At 44.0% G+C, this 21,284-nt stretch overlaps 2 protein-coding genes across 3 annotated transcripts; both read left to right on the top strand.

Annotated features, from left to right (window-relative positions):
- The first annotated feature begins 233 nt into the window (after positions 1-233).
- LOC6615305 (protein king tubby) lies at positions 234-21,279 on the top strand. Of its 2 annotated transcripts, XM_032715216.1 has the most exons (7): positions 242-312; positions 659-902; positions 19,188-19,461; positions 19,572-20,039; positions 20,098-20,288; positions 20,346-20,483; positions 20,541-21,279. In XM_032715216.1, exons 2-7 carry the CDS (start codon positions 861-863, stop codon positions 20,808-20,810), a joined length of 1,383 nt encoding a protein of 460 aa, XP_032571107.1. In that variant the 5' UTR covers positions 242-312; positions 659-860; the 3' UTR covers positions 20,811-21,279. The 2 variants fall into 2 exon arrangements, with proteins under 2 accessions (XP_002039709.2, XP_032571107.1); XM_002039673.2 differs by having other exon boundaries at positions 234-902.
- LOC6615304 (glycerophosphocholine phosphodiesterase GPCPD1) lies at positions 15,973-18,286 on the top strand. Its single transcript, XM_002039672.2, has one exon. It carries the CDS (start codon positions 16,188-16,190, stop codon positions 18,225-18,227), a length of 2,040 nt encoding a protein of 679 aa, XP_002039708.1. The 5' UTR covers positions 15,973-16,187; the 3' UTR covers positions 18,228-18,286.
- Positions 21,280-21,284: the final 5 nt, after the last annotated feature.

The raw sequence follows: 21,284 nt of genomic DNA on the forward strand, positions 1-21,284 counted from the left end.
AGGAAGAGGAAGCAGCCACAGGAGGCGTCGTGCGGAGAGCGAGAGAGAGAGTGAAAGACCCATTCCCATTGAGAGCGAGTTGTGGTTCTCTGCCTCTCTTTCGCTGACACACGACAGGATGGCATGCTTCGTGCTCTTGCTTCGGCTGGCATTCGTGTGCATGTTCCGTTTCCATGCCGTTCCGCTCCTTCGCCTGAATTGACGGCTTCTGATGGACGCCAGTTGTTGTTTTGGCAGCGTGCGGTTCGGTCGACGGGTTACATCGCCTTCTCTCCTCTACCAAAATAAAGAGGCGCCAAATTCACTCAATTGGTCAATATCACACACGCGACTCAACGGACACAACATAGATTGTATAATATTATAAATATATGCATATTCAGGCGGAACTCGCTCAGTGGCTAAAACAAACATTCAGTGCCCGCGATCCGGAGAATTCCGATCGATCGCGTCGGTAGGAAAAAAATTGAGCGAGAACAGGAAGAGCCGGCTGTCGGCTTCAGTCTTCAAATCCTCACCCTCGAGAACACCCCTTGATTTTTTGTTGTCGCGTGTGCTGCCGTACTACACTACCACAAACTACAAAATATATAACATACCATACCATATACCATACAAACTGACGCCAGGTGTGCTAAATTCATAGTTTCTTCTTCAGATATTTTGGTGCCCCATCGGTTTTTGTTTTGCTGCATTCATTCGCATTCGAAAAGTCGCTTTTCAACGCAAATCACAAAACAGCTGTCACTCCCGAATATTTGCCAAATGCCTCTTCATCGGATCATCTGAATCGCGTAGTGAAGTGAAAATCGGAATACAGTTGAGATTACTTTCTGAAATCTACAGCCACAGTTCCAAAAATGTCCGCAATCAACAGTCGTAATCAGAAAATGGAACAGCAGGTAAACCCAACACTTCAATTTCGCAGCTTCATCTTTTCTAGATTTTAGCAAATCATACATATAATCTTTGATAATGTAATCTCTAATGTACCTTTCAATATTCCTTTCGGTTTTTGAAAATTGTTTAAAAGTATCATTCATATCCATTGTGTTTGATAATCTTCATAAAGTGGATAAATTAAACCAACGATCCTATATCCTAGATCCTTGTGTACACTTTAATAGCTGCTTGTATTAAACTTTTGCTTTAAGAACTTTTTTTCATTTGACCATGAATAAAGGCAAGTTAGCACTGGCCTTTTAACTCTTCCAGCCCAACGGTTTGTGAATGTGGTCTAGAAACAAGAAAATCCTCTCCTTTCTTGGAAAATTCGGGCAGCCCGGAGCAATCAGCACCAGCCGAAAGGGGCCATCAGCAGGCATTACACGGAATTGTTCACTTTTTGGCCTCAAAGCTGACCGCTCTAAATGTGCCACCCCTTAAAGGCAAAAAAAAAAAAAAGAAGGAAAATGGAAACAGCCAAGTGGCTTAACGCCTTCTCCAAGTGGTTTTGTTGTGCCCGTTTGCTCGTGGCCAGGTGTTCGTCTGTTGTCCTGGCAACGGCGTCCAAATAAATCGAAACGAAGCTCCTGCTCCTGGTGGTGCAGTTGCTGCAGTCCGATTCGATTGTCATTGGCCCTAATTATGTTGGGTGGCACGGAGGAACTGCCAAACAAACCCAAAAGCCACCCTCCTCCACCCACTGCATCATAAATCGAATCACTTCGATGTGGTTGGGTTGGCCTGCCAAGTGTGGGAGGTCCTGGGTCCTTCGAGTTGCTTCCATTTCGTGCTTATAAAACATTGAGCAGCTATTGACAGCTTCTTCGAATGGAAGGACATTATGAAAACATTATGCCAAGTCATTTCAGCTACAAATGAAATAGCTTGCAAGAAATCGAAAATAAGTGGAAGCATTTCATTTTGATTGAATTTGAATTTGAATTATAAATTCACATTGAATCATCTCACAAATTCCCATGAATTAGCACATTTCGTGCTTGCCATTTTAAAGCAGCTTGCTTGAATAATGTTTGCTTTATCACTTTCATTTTCAAATGCGAGTATAAATATGATAAATAGATCATTTTCTTTGAACGTGTTAGCATAGAACTTTAATGCTTCGTGTTGGGTCATTTTCTCGAGCTTAAGCCAACACAAAGTTATTTCCGCCATAAAAAAGAGAATGTGGCACAAAAAAAGGAGCCAATTTACACTTGGCATAAATCAACAGGAAGATATATGGCAGTCAACTCATAAAGTGGTCGCTAAATATACACAAAGGATTAATAAAGTCTTCGGCCTGGACGCCCGCTGACCCACAATGTGGTATCCTTTCTTTGCTTGGTGTCCTGCGTCACTATGGGCAACTACACAGACAGGATACCATGGTATCCCTATAGGAACACAGACAGACAGACAGCCAACTAGAAATATACACAATACCAGTGTTTGGCATTGTTTTCGTGTTGCCATCACCCATGGAATACCATTAAGCGAGGCCACAAAATCGATTCCCGCCTGGTGACGAGTCCTTCAGCTCGGCGAGGAACTGAGCCGCAGGATAATGGCCAATAAGCCACACAATTGTTCACTACTTCCACATATGAATATAATATTTGCCTTCCGCAAATCGCTCAAGCTTTTGCTCACGCAAGCCGTAAAAAGAAACATTTCGGCCAAAAAAAGGATGTGACGCACCGCCTTTTTCTAATAAGTTTATTGCGTAGATTAGGGTGAACCTCTAAAGCTTTAGAAGTGATTATTACAAGGAGAACAATATGATTTGACTAGAGCATAACTAAAGCAGGAAAGAGACCCTATTTGCTGTACTTCAAACTAAAACACACATTTAGGTATACATGTTACGCTGATGTTTTTAGCATTTATAAAAAAGATCCACCCTAATATGTATATTAGCCTAGCTACACTTAGCTTTACGGCTTTTGCCCTTTGTTTCGAGCCTGTAATTTGCGTTCTGTTGCTTCAAGTCCGAGGTTCTTGACCCAACAAGAGGAAAAGCCGGCTAAAACGAAATCGAATTTACCAAACTTTTCGTCTGGCAGCCAAAGTCGAGGTTTAATATTTAATAAGAATACGGATACCTTATTAAATGTGCATTTGGAGCTGTCATTATGAACTGATTGATTGATTCGCTAAGAGCTATATTATTTGACTTGTGTCTCAAATTACCACAACTATTTGATTAAGAATTTTTTGGAAATTTTCCATAGCTGACCACGGGTAATTAAGATAAAGGCAAGCCCAATTTAACTCACTTCCATCAAGGTCAAAATTATATGAAAAGCGGAAAAGCTCCTGTACATGAGACCTAAAAAACTAAAAGAAAATTCAAAGATGAAAAAACCATCCATTGAAGCCAAGGAAAAAGGAGAACCACTCAGGTTATCCAAAGAGCGATTCATTTTCAATTAAAGCCAACAAATTTTGACACATATACTAATAGCTGGCAATAAATTGCAGGATGAAAGCGTTCATAGCTCCGTGCTGGCATTTCTTTTCAACAGCTCGTATTTCGGTTTATGTTCCTGCCATTTTCATTTGGCTAAAACTGTAGTTGGCAGTTGCCAGTTGCCGGCTTAGTGGACAAGCTGCAAACTCCAATTTCGTTTCCCATTTGGGACTTTAAACTTTTCGTTGCCAAAAGGAAGGACATCAGTCAAATGCTGGAAAATATTACGCAGAGAAATTTGGGGGTAGATTTTTGCATTCACCCACAGAAACATTAGGTTACACCAAAAATCCTTTTAGCCATAAGAATTCATGGCTCATAAAAAAGTGTAATCAAATTTCATTTTAGTGTAAAAGTGTCAGATAAGGAGAGCCAGATACTGTGACATTAAATTAGCAGCTTGGGAATGCTTCGTCGTCCTTGCAGGACCTCATTTCAATTGCAGATTCCATTAGCTGCAATTTGCTGTTGCATCGCACCCGGAGCAACTGCATCCGTAGGCGGCAAACTTGATTCAATTTATCAAACAGAAAGTTTCGGCATCACAGTTGCCCATATGCAGGATTCGAGGAGCAGCAGAGCATCCTGCCTGATGCAAATTAATTACATTCCCGGGAAAACGGAAAACGGAAAACTTTCGGCACACGGCTTTTGCCACCTAAGTGCAGCGGTTTTTGCCGATTTCCCAGGAAAAACAAATTTATTTCATGCCGTATATGAAATATATCTGTTTTAATTGGCAAACTTGTGGCGGCAACAGACACGTACTATTTAAGCAAATATTTTGCAAATATCTAGCCGCAATCAGTAAACTGGCAATGGCAGATATATTGAATAAATAAAACTACAAGCGAGGGAAATAATTGTAATAAATTGAAGTCACTGACAAACATTTAAAGCTGAGTTAAGTCAAACGTAGCATGTTTTATTAAATCAAATTACTTGCTTTAATAGCCAACTACTTTAACTGCAATTTAATTTATACATGGCTATTTTTGCTGTGTATCGAAAAATGACCAATTAAATTTAAATGACTTTAATCGCCTTTTGCCCAGTGGTTGTGTATTTGCGGTCCGCTGTCACACGTGTGGTTTGCTGCGGTTTGCTGCGGCTTGCAGCGGAAACTGCAGCTGACAGTTTGCAGAGCTCACGTCACTGATTAAGTGGTCGGGTGGTCTGTGGTTTCTTCTTTACCTCGTCAAAAATCCGAAACCTTCAACTCCCATCAGGAGGCCATTAGTACTTATACCGGGATTAGTTTTTATCCCGAAAGGATGTGTGCTACTAATTCTGTGCTCAACGCTCGCCAAATTGTTTATGTTGCTGCCTGATTTAATATTAATGCAAATTCTGTTTGCCAACAGATTATTTGCACTTGTCTTTTTCAATTGTAAACTAATTAGGCCGTTTATCTGGTCGGCTAATTAAAATGCATAAAGGTGTGGAAATAATGCGGCCTTAAACGAAATTTCCATTGGCCATGCATTTCAATGGGAAAATTATGAAAAGCGCCACAGCGATTGGTAAAATCCAGCAATGGCATTTTGCGAAATGAAAACGGCACTTGAAATTAATGCCAACTGAAGTTGACGTTAATACAAATGGCTTATTTAATATCATTCACTGGGCGAGCGGAAATGGTTGACTTTACTTTGCTTTATTACGAAATCTTGCCTTTCCAACTTGCAATGTCCTTGCTGGAGTGTCCTTTACATTCAGGTGGGTGCGGGGAGGTAGGAATGCTGGCCTTTCCATTCCTTTCCACTCACTCAACTGAGATTTTTCTTTGCCGCTTTTCTTCGCGTCGCACAAAACGAAAATGTCGGAATGGACCTTAATAGTCAGATTATTCCATGTTGCCATCTTGCACAAGTCGCCAGATTTATGACACTTGCTTTTTGCCAGTTTTTGCCACTTTTTGCCAGAGATTTGAGCATTTTCAACTGCTGCAAGCCCAATTGAGTCAGCCACTTCAATTTGAATTTAAATCAGATATTTAAAGCAATGGAAAATTCAATTTCCCTGGTACTTTTGCCGTTTGCTCATGTTGTGATGACTTTTGTAATATTTATGGCAATTTCGAATTTTCACATCGCCCGCTTGGCAAATATTGTTTTGCAGCTGTCATCAGCAAAAAATACCAGTATTTGTTCAATTTGAAATGCGTTTATTTTGCAAATTAATTTGCTGGCTTGAGGGGCTGTAACTGTTTGAGCTGCCCTCGTTGTGTTGAGTGTCCTCAGACTCAATTCGACTAACAAGTGGACAGCCAACGGAGTTGTAAGCTAATTAAATGTTCATCATACGCCCCGTTGGCCGGCGGCAAAATTAAACACCGGCACTCAGAGCTCCACGGCTGTCCCTCATTAGAAATTTAATTAAAAGCAGCGCGGAAAAATCATATAAAAATTCTGTTTTCATTTGGGTAATGAATTTCCACTTTCCGTGTAGTTTCCAGCTTAGTTGGCCAAATGCAATAAATTAAATCCGTTTATGAAACTGTTTATTGATTTAAAAATAAACAGCGTTTATGTAGATTGCTTTCGCGCGAGCAAAAAAAGGTACTAACAATTTCATTTGCAATTAACAAATAATTTAATTGCATGTATTTAAATGTTATTCAAATGATTTCACACTTGTTTACAATTAGAAAAGAAAATTTCCACTGAAAGTTTGCATATCAAACTAAATGAAGACATAGAATTCCAGTTTATTATTCTGCGACATCGGAATCCCCAATAAACGTTTAGTTCTTAAATCGAGACATTTTGTGCTAGAATCGTGGGTGGTAGCTATAAAGTCGAGGAACCCATGAAACATTTATTGCTCTCGACTTTTGGGCGCTAGTAGCGAGCATTTGAAACTAAAATGCCGGACGGCTGGCGTTTTCCCTTCGGGCCATTTCGAGCCTTGTAAACGGCAGTAAACCCCACATAAAAGTGGAAAATCATCGAACCACTGCGTATCCGGGACTTTTCCGTCCGTTTGAATCTCCTGTGGCTTACTGTCTTTTTTCCAATCGCTGGCCATGATTGCTTATCCGACACATTTGGCTTAAAGCTCCGCTTAATTACAATTTCAGCGCCATTTTTTAGCGCCAGCTCTCCGGAGATTTTTGCCTTCCGATTTCGTGGCAAAAAGCAAAAGCTGTCGACATCCGTAATGGGTCTCCCCTGAGTTGTTGCTGCAAAACTCTGTATTTATTTTATAATAATTTCAGACAAAAGGAAATAAACAATCGTGTAATTGTGAAGTGTTGCCTTTCCGGTCAGTAACTTTGGATTGCCCCACGAAGTGTGCAACAATTAACTCGCCCAAAGTGCTACATCTTTGCCCCGCTGGGCAGAATTCTGTGGCAAATGCCCGGCTGTTTTGCGGCATGCTTCCCTCATTTTGATTTTGATTGTTTGCCGGGCCTAACCGCGTGGGCGCCACCACATCAGCACCACCAACACCCCACCTATTGGCTGCTAATTGAGGTTAACCTTAAAGCGGCTGAAAGCGAGAACTTTGCGTCGCCTTGACCAACTCTACGCCAAATTGCCACAAACTGTGGAGTGTTTCCCGTGGAACAATTAGTGGTAATGCGGTTAAATGAATTGGTGTACTGAATTAGGTTCAATTTGTTCATTGGTAAGCCTAATCACAGTCCAAAGTATCTGGTTAGGATTCATTCATCCATACATTCATATTCATTTTCATAAAGTTATTTATTCAAGTCGATGAGAAATCAATTCCTTGAAAGCAATTATCCCATGACTCAAGTCTGTCATAAAATAGGAATGAATGTATGAAGGTTTTCCCGGAAAAGTGGAGAACTGTGGTCAAGGCTCGTCCTCAACTTTCACCTTAATTACACGAACCGCGAGTGGAAGGCCAAAACTCAAACAAAGGCACTATCATTGAAATTGGAACGCGGTCGGTCGGTCTGTCAAGTCGGAAAAATCGAAGCTACCCCATACGTGATTGGTGTGTGTGCGTGTGTGGGTTAGGAAGTTACTTAGTTAGTCCCACAGAAGGAACCCAAACCAATGGGCACTCGTCCTGCTGCCTTTTCCAGTTGGCAGCGACAAGGCAACGTCCTCGTCACTCACTCGCCCATTCATTCATCCATTCGCTCGCTGGGCCATTGAGGCATGTCAGCGTTCAGGTTGGATTAGCTCGATTATAGGTGCGTTCCTCATGTTGGGTGACCACCCACACCCATCCACCCACCTCCATTACTCCCAGTGGCTTAGTTCTTTGACGAGCTTTGGCGCTTTGATTGCATGGATGTGCCCTTTTGCTTTCACCGGGGAAAGCAATCGTTTGATTGCGAAAGTATTGAGTTTGTACTTGAAAAAATCTTATTTAACTAACACTTTAAATTGATTCAATTCGTTATTATATTTGATTATTCATTCCCAACTATTTTTTAAATCAAAGTCACGTATTGCTGCTTTCTTTTTATTGATTTTGCGTTGCTGCAACTTCTGTCACTTTTCTCTGAATTGATTCACGCGTAATCCCCTTTAGCCCCCTTTCAACTGCTCCACTGGCTGGGCTTGTTTTTTATCGATTGAGTGGAGGGGGGGTGTGCATTTGCTCCCTTTTTGCGCCGCTTTTTATTTGTTTGTTTTGACACTGAACCACAAACGCAACGGGAGCCGTTGGCAACAGAACGCCCCATGTCATGTTGCAACGTACCACGTGTCGTATGCGCGATTGCATTTCAATCAATCCCACTTTGCCCTTTGTTTTTGCCTCAGAAAAGAGGTCTAATCTCTTTTTTATGCACTTGCCGCTGACAACAACTCACGTATTTCTGCCTATGACAGGTGCACACAAAAGAAGCAGCAGATTTCCAATGAACATTAATGATTGCCAGTGACATATGACAACTCTATTGTGTTATTGACCCAGCTATTAATCAGCTTCAAGGTGACCTGATTGGTTCTGATAAGACATAATAAATGGATAAAGCAATTTGTAAGACAGCAAAGCTGGAGAATTAATTGGGGTGTATATAATTAAAGTGCGGCATTTGATATACGCAAATAGAAAGAATCCCTTAATGACATTTGCATATTTTAATCGAATTGCGACATTCCTCAGAAGATGGAATTACATTGAACGCGAGGGTCTGCAGCTCATCGCTCATCCATCAAGGACGATGTGGAACTATTCAAAAATGAGATATTGATTGCACACACAAAAAGCGGATTGTGGCGCATTGTTATCGCCCCCTCGTCACTCATATCATCATCATATCGCGTCTTTATAAGGTGGAAAAAATGCTCCAAAGAAATTGCATATCGAATTTCGCTTTGAAGGCAAACGGAAGGCATTCGGCTGCACACAAATGACATGAAAGTCGAGGAAAAGCCGTGCAACTTGGCATTGCAGCAGCAATAGTTGCATGTTGCAGCAGCAACTTTTTCGACCCGTTTTTATTGATAAAACTTTGTCGGAGTGACGTTCAGTGTGCCAAGGCAACGCAATCCTTGTGTGAGTTTGTTATCCTGCGTCCATATGCTTACATACCAACTATAGGGAAGCTAAACTGTTCGTGCGTGCGGACAACTAATTCTGAGCAACGTTCATCCTTGAGCCCATCAATCACATTTTATTTAAAATCGTTGTTTATTTATGACCTTTGCTGCATGATTTATGCGCCAGTTGAGTTGCTGCAGCATGTCATGAAGATAACTGAAGGTATATTTAAGTTATTCACTTTAAATTGCCGCCTAATAAGTTGAAATGCAACTAATTAGCAATCTGTCTGTAGCCTGATGCAATTAAAATAATTACTGTCTGCTTAAAAGTGTCCCCTCACTTGATGAATGCCATAGCCACTTTCAAGGATGCGCAATCAGGACTCTGGCTTGCAGATGAAAGGGAAACTTTTCATACTCAAGGCAGCGGGCGCCGCTAAGTAGGCTACAATTTTGCGCTCGTGTTTCGCCCGCCGAAAAGGAAAAGCGGAAATGCACCAGCTGAATGTGCTCATTCCTTGATTTTGCCATGTTTACTCAAATGCAGAGATTCAACTCTTATCAAATAACAATTAACCAAAGCCAGTTAAATCTCTACGGCCAGTTGCTGTGCCGACAGCCCAATGACTTATCATAATTGCAAGTGAATTAGCAAATCCCTCCGGCGGGCCATGTGGTCGAGTCCATTCTCACTCCCCCTGCCCATGAATATTCAATGCGACGACAGACCTTATTCATTGCCATTCAATGTGTTCAATATGTGCTGAAAGTGGCGCAGAATCCTCCGCCTCATCTCCTCCTGCCGCGGGCAGCAGCAACTTCCTCCATCCCTTGTGGCTCGTTGATGGCCCCATCCGTCCGCTTCCGCCGGACTTGGTAAGTTTCCCCCCGCATTCGCATTCGGATTGCCATTTTCCAGTTACCGCAATCAGAGGCGCACAGAGAGCATTTATATTTAAAGTTGCCAATTGGCTAGAAAATGCCAAAGAAGATTTTCAACAGGACCCCCATTACCTTGGTTTGCTGTCCACAAAAAAGGCGAATTTCTTTGGCTAAATTACAAAAGGAAGCGATATATATAAATTCAGAGCAAAGCCGATTAAGTTGGGAAGGTTGGTCAACAGTTTTTTGGTTGCCTTGCGACAATATTTTTCATTGGTATGGGTTATTCCCTAATGTTCTAAAATGCAAGCTTACTCCTTTTTTCAAAAAGATATAACAGAAGAAGAGAACTATTGGCATACTTAAATTGCCAACGAGATTTATATGTTTATAATATTCCGCCCCTTTTGGCCACAGTTATGAACACCACATCTGAGGAATGCTTATTCCCCACATCGTATTTATCTTGAGCTCCTCCACCGCAAAGTCTCCTGCCATTTGTCACACACTTTTCGCAGCAACTTTGTTTATATTCCGCACAGTTTTGTCACCTTCAGGAACTCAGCTCCTAAATCCAAAGGATCTTAGCCAGGACCTCGCACCGCACACAAAAACTTTAGCCCGAAAAACAAGTTCCAAAAAAAAAGACACAGATATTTCGTATGCAACAGGAATATCTTAAGCCCAGATTTTGCAGTCATTTTTGTGAAAGCAAATTTATCTAGCCAAGGAGGCAAAACAGAGGAAAAGTAATATCTCGTAAGTAGCAAATAAATATGTGCGAAGGATGTCAGGAGCAAAAAAGGAAGAGAGATTCATGTGTGGCCAGAGGATTACCATATTGAACCAGGCAAATACAAACGGCAAGCGAAGAACGACTGCGCCAATATACCACGAACTTAACTGGGGAATCGAGCAGGATGTGCTCGTCCTGCGTATGTATTATTCCCCACAGGACATGTACAGATGCAAGGCACGTCTATGTGTGCATGTGGGCCATTCATTTAATGTGCACACATTACGATAGTCCTTAAAACACCTCACTTTTTGGGTTGCGTTTAACTTTAAACTTTAAACTCTCGCCATTCAGCCATTTGAAATACGTGGAAGGCCGTTAAAGGTGGTTGGTTGGTTGGTTGAGCGATGAAACAAAGGACCTGGCAAAAATTTCGGCTGAATGCCTTCGAGATTTTCTGCACTTTTTAAAGGTTCTTTCAGCTGCTTTGGTTGGTGGTCAACATTTTTGCACGGACAATGGCTTGCGACACACTATCATTAATTAAAATTTCTACTTTTTGCAACTTAAGCTCATTTCAATTCAGCTTCAAACTTGGCGCACTGCGTCGAATAGAGCGGAAAAAACTATTGAATCGCTGAAAAGTTGCCATGGGATATATATTTTTGAGCAATAAAAACATTTTTCTAGCCAGTTGCAACTGTGTACAATGGCTGAACCAAAACTTTTGCAATTTATGCATTTTTATGCAGGCATCACTTGAGTACACACATTCGGTGTGGAAATATGATTTTAGATATTTTATTTCTATCCCTAGAGAAAATTGAAATTCATTTTTTATTCCTGCTCGTTAGCTGAATGTTCAACGTCGTAACTTTAAATATTGGAAAAAATTAAGGGGGGAAAAGTGGGAAGTGGGGGGAAAAGTGGGTTCGTTGGGAGTTAACAACGCGTGTCGTAATTGGAAAATGCGTTTTTTAGTAAATTGGTAATTTTCAGGGAAATTTTACTTGCTTTCTGCTTTAAAATGGTTATGGTTTTGTTGTTTTATTCAAGACTTGTGGCCTCTTTAAGTGAATTATTCGTAGTATTCATTATCAATGCCATGTGGGTCAGTAAAGGTAAAGACCAGGTTCATTAATATTTGGCTTGCCAGCACCTTTGGCTTGCTACTTTTGCCGCATTCCTCCCTCAAACGTTGTGGAAACAGCCTTTGGGAATCTACAAATGCACTGAGAACAATTAAGGGATCTTCTTAAAAAGTTAATTCTAGAGTATAGTGAATATATAGCTCACATTGATATATTTTACATATAAATACTTAAGAGCATCTTGTTGTCTATCAACATCTTAATGTGATAAATAGGCATTTTCTAGTGTACACCATTCGTATTCATATTCCCGTGGCAACAATAGCCATGCAACCAATTCACTCTTCGCCACCTGCCAACTCATTGTGTTTGCCCCGTGCCAACAATTCTCGTCGAGGAGTCCGCCGGGGAATGTGCTACACACATGTAGCACATGTAGATCCTGGGAATCGGGAGCCAGTGGGACAGCGACGGAGGAGGCTCCTGGCGGGCGAGCACATGCCACAGTGGCAACTGATTTGACCCTTCTACGGGGAGAGCGGCCTGTCGGCTGTTTGCTCAATGTCCCGATGCAGGTGCAGGAGCGTGAACAGGAGCTGCCCACGGGGACAGCAGAGGCGGAGGCGGAGGATGAGGCATCTGGCATGGTACCTTGGCACTAACGAGTGAAGTCACGGTCTTTCCGCCTGCCAGCCTGCTCCTGGCCATGGGCACATACAGGCCGACAGTACGACACCCACAAATATGTAGGACAAAGGATGAGAGGCGCCGCGGGATGTGTTACTTTGACTTCACGGCACAGTGACTTGGACACCGTTTACCCTGGGCGGAAGACTTAACAAATGTATGAATTTACAGACTTAGTAGAGTAAAGTTCATAAAGTGAATGGTTTAAAAGAACACAGATTAAACAGTTCATATGACTTAAAAGTGACCATTGATTATAGCTAATAGCTAGCTTAAGTAAGGTTATATATCACATCCTATATATTATATATTGTAATATTTATAATATTTGTTGGATGTGTATATCTTATAGATGTGGTATACAACTGTGGCAGCGATTGTTTTCTATTCCTTTTCACTTGTTCACTCACTTGCCCCACGTCACATTTCATTGCATACTACTAGGCGCCCACCCACACACACACAGGACACACACACATGCAGCAGTCAATGTCGTTTGGTGTTTGTTTTTGGCTTTTGTTGATATTCTTGTTATTGTTCGGAATTTCCCAACAAAAGTGGCAGGCAAGGGGGGATTGGACTAAAAATGTAACTAATTTGCGCCCGAGGAGCTCATGCGTCTCGAATGGTCCTTGGGTGGATTGTCGAGACTTAATAACTTTGTCAGCGGGCATGTAGCCAAGGAATTTACACTTGTCAGTTCCCCAAAGACGGAAATCAAAGTGCTTGCCAACAACATCCAGCCAAAGAGGAGCTGAAATATACGCCTTGGGGGCCAAAAGGACGAAGGCAAGCCAGGCCGCAGCAATTTTCTTGTTTCCATTTGTTGCTTTTCCTGTGGCTTTCCAGCATGCAGATGCAAAGGATACAGCTCGTAAGCCCTCGGATGCCAATTGGTTACGTGCAAACAACCAAGAGATAGGAGCTTGGTTTGATTTTAAGCCAAGAAAACTACATTCAATCCTATCCAAATAGAATGTAATTGAAAGAAGTTTCTTACAAAAATAGTGAATATAGATAGATATAGTTTTTCTCTGAGTGTATAGCTATCCCCAAAAACCCCTTTGCAAATTGAACCAAGAATTTTTCCCTGCTCTCCTTTCAAATCCGATGACTCAATGGAATTAATTTGCTTTTCATCCCAGCCGGATATTGAGTTCACCTGACCTTAAACGCATGGCTTCAAAGCTAAATTGCAAAAGTAAAAAGAGTAGAGGAAAAAGGACTCATTAAATTTGTATTACAACCTTCTATTGAGCAGCGTGTTCAGCGATGTGTTAACCTATTTGCGAAGCCACACACAAAGTGAAACATTCATGAGTGTGCCACATGAATGTCGAATACCGATCCAAAGTTGAACAGTTTGCCGAACTTTTACCGGCGGAAGTTGGCCATCGCATAATTTTAGATGCAATTTTATTAGCAGCCACAACTTTGTTTCAATTTCATCGTATGTTGCCATAGATATATGCTGGTCAAATTTATTTATTAAACTTCACACACTGCATTTTAAAGTTTCCGTTGGGTAACCGCAAAGTCTGACTCTTAGTTTGACTTTTTGGAATCAACTTTTATGGCCAAATCCATAAACCAATGTCCGCTGGAGCTCTTTATCCCAGTTTTGGCAACACATTTAAGTAAAGACACCCCGAGCCACCTCCACAACCACATCCAAGTCATCCACTTTCGGCTGGTGTCTCCTTTGTGAGGGAACAATGCGAACATGATTCGCCCGGCATGCTGGTCATCGCTTATGGCTTAATGAAGCGAGGACGTAAATGAATGTCAATATGGCCAAAACCAACAAGGGCAGCTGGAGCAACAAATAACCGGATGTGAGCTGAAGGACATGGAGCAGGCTGGAGGAACTGATGTTCATGCCCCTCGTAATAGTTGCCACGCAGCTTTGACACCATGCCTTACACTTCGGGGGTAATGGCCGGATCGTGGACATTGCCAGTCTATATCTATTCCCTGTGGGGCCAGCGTGAAAATTGATGAACATTTTTCCTGCCCATCGGTAATTCGATTTGGTGTGCGTGCGTGCATTTAGTTGGGCGATAGAGTCGTCTAGTGGAGCAACCCTTGCTAAAATCTATTAGATCCTATTAAAGTTTTTGATATATTAGAGCGATTTACATAAGCATTCTACACTGGAAATGAAAACTTTGGAAAGAAACTTCTATAAATGAACTTAGTATTACAAATGAGTGATTACTTGGAGATAGATAAAGTTAGTAAAATAAACAAGATGCTTATAAATAAACATTGATTTTAAGTTTTCATTTTGTATAGGTTGTTCTGCAGCCCAAGTTCCAAGTTTTCGTTTGTATTTTTGTTGGCTGTCGGCTTTTTGGCATGCGGAAGCTGACTTGAGCCGCTGTAATACGTGCATATAATCCTTTATGCCAAAACACATCAGCAGCGAGTCCTTGCCAACTTGAGAGCTGTATAATGCGGATGAGATGGGCGGGGCGAAGGATTAAGGGGCTGATTTGCTTGTTCTGGTATTTGCAAACAACAAACAAACAACAGAAAAAAGCCACAATGTTCGTTCGGCTTGCTGACGCTCTCAATTTCCTTTCGCTGCGCACGGGGCGTATGAGTAATCATTTTATTACGCGACCCCCAAAAGTATGCTACACACCGAATATCAGCTGCCAACACAGATGTTGACCTTTTGTAATGCATAAGTGTGTGTTGTTGTAAGTGTGTGTGTGTGTGTGTGGGTGCTCTTTGTGCTCGTGTCGATTTGTGGCGAATATTAATCAAAGAAAATAATTAATATTAAATTTTAGTTAGTTCATGCATCTTCAAGATAGCTATGTAAATGTATTTAGCCAAGTTTAAATCTAATGCCTAGCCTTATTCATTGACTGTCTTATTAGCCAGAAGCGAAACTTTATGCATTCGCCGTTTTATAGTTCTTATTTATGTCAAATCGTTAACGAACCCCTGCAACTTGTGCTTGTGTTCTACGCTGCTCCACTTCGCGTTTCCAAGTTTTATGCCCCACCAGCCCACCGGATTCGCCCAAGGCGACGTCACTCGCTTTTTTACCAGCTCCCCATGGTTTTCCGTATTCTGTTTAGTACGTGCTCACGGCTTCAGTTCTGTTTTTTTCCTGCCAGCCAACTGATTTCAAATTTTCACACAATCGCGTTTTTTTTCGCATAAAAAAAGAGTAAACATGTCACGGAGGATAGTTAGCTTTGAGGTTGGAACTTGGTGCATTCCGAATATTGTTATTATTTTTCAGCTGAAATGGAAAATAGAAATCAAAACAATGCAATACTCTTAATTGAGCGCAGCGGATGAATTACACGGACGTTGACAAACTTTCACCATGTGAATTGCACGACTGGGGGTCAGCCACCACATAAGGGGAGATCAGTAGTTTAGTTTCTGGTCTGTGGTCTCTATATGTATGTAGCTATTCCACTACATGCCATGCCACCCCATCCAGCAAACCCATTTCCAATCCCACCCACTGAAGGTGAAGCTTTTGCGCAACACTCGAAATCAAATTCATTTAAACTGGCACCGCTGATGATGATGACGTGGACGCCACCCCAAAGCTTTCGCATCTAAGTCCGTAGCTGTATCTGTGAATGAATCCGTATCTGTATCCGCATATGTATATGTATCTGTATCGGCAAGTGCACGAGTTTTAGGCACACGTGCATGAACAGAACGGGTTTGACCGCCGGCCCGACGAGACGGATTTCCCTATCGCGCCGTGACTTCGATAGCACGGAACCTTATCATCTCGGCTACTCGAAGATGTGGCCACTGCCATAAATCTCGTCACAGTGATTCCAGTGCCAGGAGAGCTGGTGGTCAGACGCCTAAGCACCAGAAACCAGAACACAGTTCCACTTCGTGCGCCGTCGAGGGCAGACATGTCGGTGTCCTGGTCGAAGACTTTCGCGGCATTCACCGTCGCCTGGCTCAGTGCCCTGTGCCTGCTGCCCGTGGAGACGTTCTGCGACACCTCCTACTACGAGAAGTACTACGCCGCGCGACGCTATGTGCCCCTCAAGAGGAATGCTCCGCTGGTCTTCAACTTCACCCTAACGCTGCCGGATACGGATCAACTGGCGTCCTTCGAGCGGCCTGCCCTGGTGGGCAACCTGCCAGTGCTGGGCGCCTGGCAAGCGGGACGTGCCGTGCTCCTCAACCGCACTGCAATCCTCAATGTTTGGAGCGCCTCCGTGGAGATACCGCAGAACAGCAGCGTGGAGTATCGCTACTTTGCCGCCGCCGTTGGCCAGAGTGGAGCCGTACAGATTCGCCGCTGGGAGTCGCACGTCCACGCCAGGACCTTTAATACCACCAAGTTCAGTGGCAATCGCAGCGATGAGTTCGGACTCATTGGCAATGAGCGTCAGTTGTCGCGCGGCTGGCTTCAGGACTCGGGCAACATCCTGCAGCTGAAGCTGTTCCGCGACGCTCTGAGCTTGGAGGAGCAACCGGAGGTGGGACAGGAGAAGCTGCGCTTGCGTTTGCAGCCAGTGGATCCAAAGATCCTAGCTCCCATCCTCAGTTCGGCACGCGCCAATGTGGAGTACGTGCGAATGGCGTACGGCGACAGTACGTTGCGAGTGCAGCCGGAGTACGGAGTGCCCTACGCCACCGGTGACATCCTCATGTTCCATGTGAATCTAGAACAGCTGGATCGAGTGGCCTACCTGGTGGAAGTCTATGCCGAACAGCCGGAGGAGGACCTGGTCCGTCTCCTAGGTTACTCGCACCTGCTGCACACCTCGTTCTCCGGCACTGAAGGCGAAGTGTCTATTGACCTCATCTCGCCGCTCTGGCAGCGCGTGGTGGGTCAACTGCGAATTGAGTACCTGCACATCCGGCCCATGGAGAAGGATGGCTTCGATCTGCGCACCAGCTTCGCCAACTACTGGCGCTCCAACTGGACAGCCCTGGAGATTGGCCATCGGGGATTGGGAAAATCTCTTACGGTCACCACGAATGCGGCTCCGCTTATCGAGAACACGGTGGCCACCATGCTGGCCTCCTCTGAATTGGGCGCTGATCTTGTGGAGTTCGATGTGCAGCTGACCAGTGACCTGGTGCCCATCATCCACCATGATTTTTCCATTCGCGTCTGTATTGACTCCAAGACCCCAACGAGCAAGGATGACCTGACCGAGGTGCTGCTGAAGGACATATCCTATGAGCAGCTCAAGGATCTGAAGACCTACCAGATAGTGGGCAACAAGATTGTCGAGTATCCGGCTCATAACAATGTGGAGCCGCCGGAGCAGCGACTTTTCCCCACCTTGCAGGACTTCTTTGAGCGAGTGAACCTGTCCACCGGATTTGATATAGAGATCAAGTGGCCACAGCAAAGGGCCGATGGACAGTTTGAGAGCGAACAGACGCTGGACAAGAACCTGTTCGTGGATCGCATCCTGGCTGTGGTGCGAAGATATGGCTGCGGTCGACTCAATGTGATCAAGAGCTTCGACGCGGACTTGTGCTCCCTGCTGCGCTTCAAGCAGCACATGTACCCGGTGCTCTTCCTCTCCAGCAGCAAGGAGAACGTCTTCACCGATCCCCGCACCAGCACCGTGGAGCAGAGCGTCAACTTTGCCCAGGCCTTCGATCTGGGTGGCGTGTCACCGAACGCCGTGTTTGTCAAAGCGGATCCGGGTGTGGTGCAACGGGCGAAGGCACAGGTGCCCATTGTCCTGCTCTGGGGCTCGGACCTCAAGGATCGGGAGTCCATCGACTGGTTCCTGCAGCAGGGACCCACTGGAGTCATCTACGATCGACTCGACCTCTGGCTGGGCGCCAACAGGACGAGTGCGTTCGAGGCGGAGCAGGATCTACCCGGCTTCTTCCAGCTGCAGTGCGTTCCGGCGACCAAGGAGCGCGAGGTGAACTCCACCATCGAAAGCATACTGAGTAACGTTAACTTCCTGTAGTCCCCGAAATTTGTATTCCAAGAGATATATACACCATGCAATAAACTAACTAAAAAGGATATCTATAGAAAGTTTACATTTAATATGGATTTATTTAATATGGATTGTTTTCTGGCTATAGAAATTGGAAAATACTATATTTTATTTTTGATAACTCTTTTAATCATAGACAAGCTTATGAGCATATACAAAATGCATATGTCGATTGGGTTTTTTTGGCAAGCCAGCTCACATTTCTTTATTAAATATTAAAAACATGATTTAAATATAAATGATTCTGGGTATTACATCCTTTTCTTCGTCCTGAGAAGCAGAAAAAAAATGAAAAGCTTGATTTATATGCGCAATTTCATCGCAACTTTTGACAGATACGGATTTTGTTTTCCCTGCTGATAAACATGAACGTGAACTTGAAATTTAAATCTTTAATGAAATCATTGCCATCAACATCAACCGCTGTCCCACATGTCGTTTCGCTTCCACCTCCATTTGCATTCGGATTCCCACACTCCCACACCCACCCGGATTCCACGCAGTGGGATGGATAGTACATACTGCGGTGGTGCTGATGGAACTGCTTGATGCTCTCTGTTTTTGTTACCCCTTCGGGATGCTGGGCCAATTACCTGCTGAGCGATTTGCATTTTTCCGTTGGGGATTAGGGGTATCCATGCATATGCAAATATTGTGGCATTTACTGCGGTTATTTATCCGCTGCGTGGGTGTAAATTCAGTTCCAGCAATTTGTTGCAACTTGAAACTGGGCCGCCTAATTGGGTTTACGGAAAATCAAAACTAATTGCCACCATGCCACCAAACATTCCACTGGCTCCTATCAGCCAGTGCACTTGAAATCGCAATTATTTGATTTATTATCTTATTACCCTAGGTGGTTCGTAATCTTAGTAATCCGTGAGCGACTTGCGATTAGAGCTTGAAGTAAACAATATTTGCTTGCAGCGCCAGCTGATGGAGGCCTACATCCGGCAGAAGAGAGCCTCGCCGGGAATGGTCCAGGCCAGCGATTTGCAGATCAACCGACCCATGTCCGGAATGCGCAGCAACAGCCGGGAGCTGCACGCCTACGACGGACCGATGCAGTTCATCAGCTCGCCCCAAAATCCGGACCAGATACTCACCAACGGCAGTCCCGGGGGCATCAATTCGGTTGCCATGAACACGAGTCGCAACCACTCCAACAACATGCGCAGCCTGAGCACCATCAACCAGGAGGGTAAGTGGCCGTACACTCGAAGAAAAGGTAGTTACTGTGCTTAAAATGAGTATAGGATGAAACTTAGCAGTAGTGATCTCTAATAACCATAGAACTATTTTGCTTTTCAGCTGATCTCATAGAGGAGATCTCATCGCACGAGTTGGAGGACGAGGAGAGCAGTCCGGTGACGGTGATTGAGCAGCAACAGCAGTCAGCCTCGCACAGCGCCAACTCGACGCAATCGCAGAAACCACGTGCCCGCCAGCATTCCTTCAGCGACAATCTGGACGAGGATGACTATACCAATCGCAATGTGGCTGGTGCTGCTCCAGTGCGTCCCGCCGGCATGGCCTCATCGCCGTACAAGGACGCAACGCTGGACGGCAGCAGCAACGGAACGGGGAACGGAACTGGCGGCGAGTCAGAGGGAGATGTCATCGGCAATATCGACCAGTTCGTGATGCAACCAGCGCCACAGGGAGTGCTCTACAAGTGCCGCATCACGCGGGACAGGAAGGGCATGGACCGCGGCCTGTTTCCCATCTACTACTTGCATCTGGAACGTGACTACGGCAAGAAGATATTTCTGCTGGGAGGTGGGTTATTGATAGTGATCCTCTAAAGAGCTGTATTCAAATTTGATGCCCTTATCAGGTCGCAAGCGCAAGAAGAGCAAGACATCCAACTACATTGTCAGCTGCGATCCCACGGATTTGTCCCGCAATGCGGATGGCTTCTGTGGCAAACTGCGCTCCAACGTCTTTGGCACATCCTTCACGGTCTTTGACAACGGCAACAAGGAGAGCACAGAGAGTCCTCGACTCGACTTGGCCGTTATCATTTATGTAGGTATTCAAGACACCATGAAAGGATAACCATCTCAATATCCAACTTATTCACAGGACACCAACATCTTGGGATTCAAGGGTCCACGCAACATGACTGTTATACTGCCCGGCATGACTGAGGACGATCAGCGTGTCAAGATCAGTTCTGCGGATCCCAAGCAGCAGGGCATCCTCGATCTGTGGAAAATGAAGGTAGGAAGCATAGGACATTCCAAAAATAACTCGTACTAATTTTCGAATATTTACTAGAACATGGATAACATCGTGGAGCTGCACAATAAGACGCCAGTGTGGAACGACGAAACCCAATCATATGTGCTCAACTTTCATGGGCGCGTCACCCAGGCGTCGGTGAAGAACTTTCAGTTGGTCCACGACTCCGATCCGGAGTACATAGTGATGCAGTTCGGCCGCACCTCGGAGGACGTCTTCACCATGGACTATCGCTATCCCCTGTGCGCCATGCAGGCCTTCGCCATTGCCCTCAGCAGTTTCGATGGCAAAATAGCCTGCGAGTGAGCTGGCTGGGATCCTCGGGTTGGCCCGTTGCCTTATGTACAGCTGATTATCTGGAGTGCGGATCAAGTCGCTCCGGGCGGATCATTGTTGAAAATATTATCGGAAATCTAGTCACTCGAAGTCGGGTTTTGGTAGAACATCGTTTGAAATGAGTAATGTGGTAGCTACTCGTATCGTATCATTATATATTCAGAATGTGCTCACCGATTTTATAAGAAATTATTTAGGACAGGTCCTACAAGTTTGTAAATCTTAATGTGCCCCACTAGCGATAAGTTCCACTTGTAAGCGAATCGGAGTCAAGGTCATTTAAAGTAATATCAGTTTTATAATCAGCATATAGCAACAATCAACAAACAAGGACTAATGTAAACTATTTAAAATGCCACTACTATAGTCGGTAAGAGAGCACTACTAACTTGTACTAAGCTCTAAATAAATACAAACAGCTATTGATCAAAAAATGAAACTTCT

Source organism: Drosophila sechellia, chromosome 2R (assembly GCF_004382195.2).
Source record: "Drosophila sechellia strain sech25 chromosome 2R, ASM438219v1, whole genome shotgun sequence".
Classification (NCBI taxonomy): domain Eukaryota; kingdom Metazoa; phylum Arthropoda; class Insecta; order Diptera; family Drosophilidae; genus Drosophila; species Drosophila sechellia.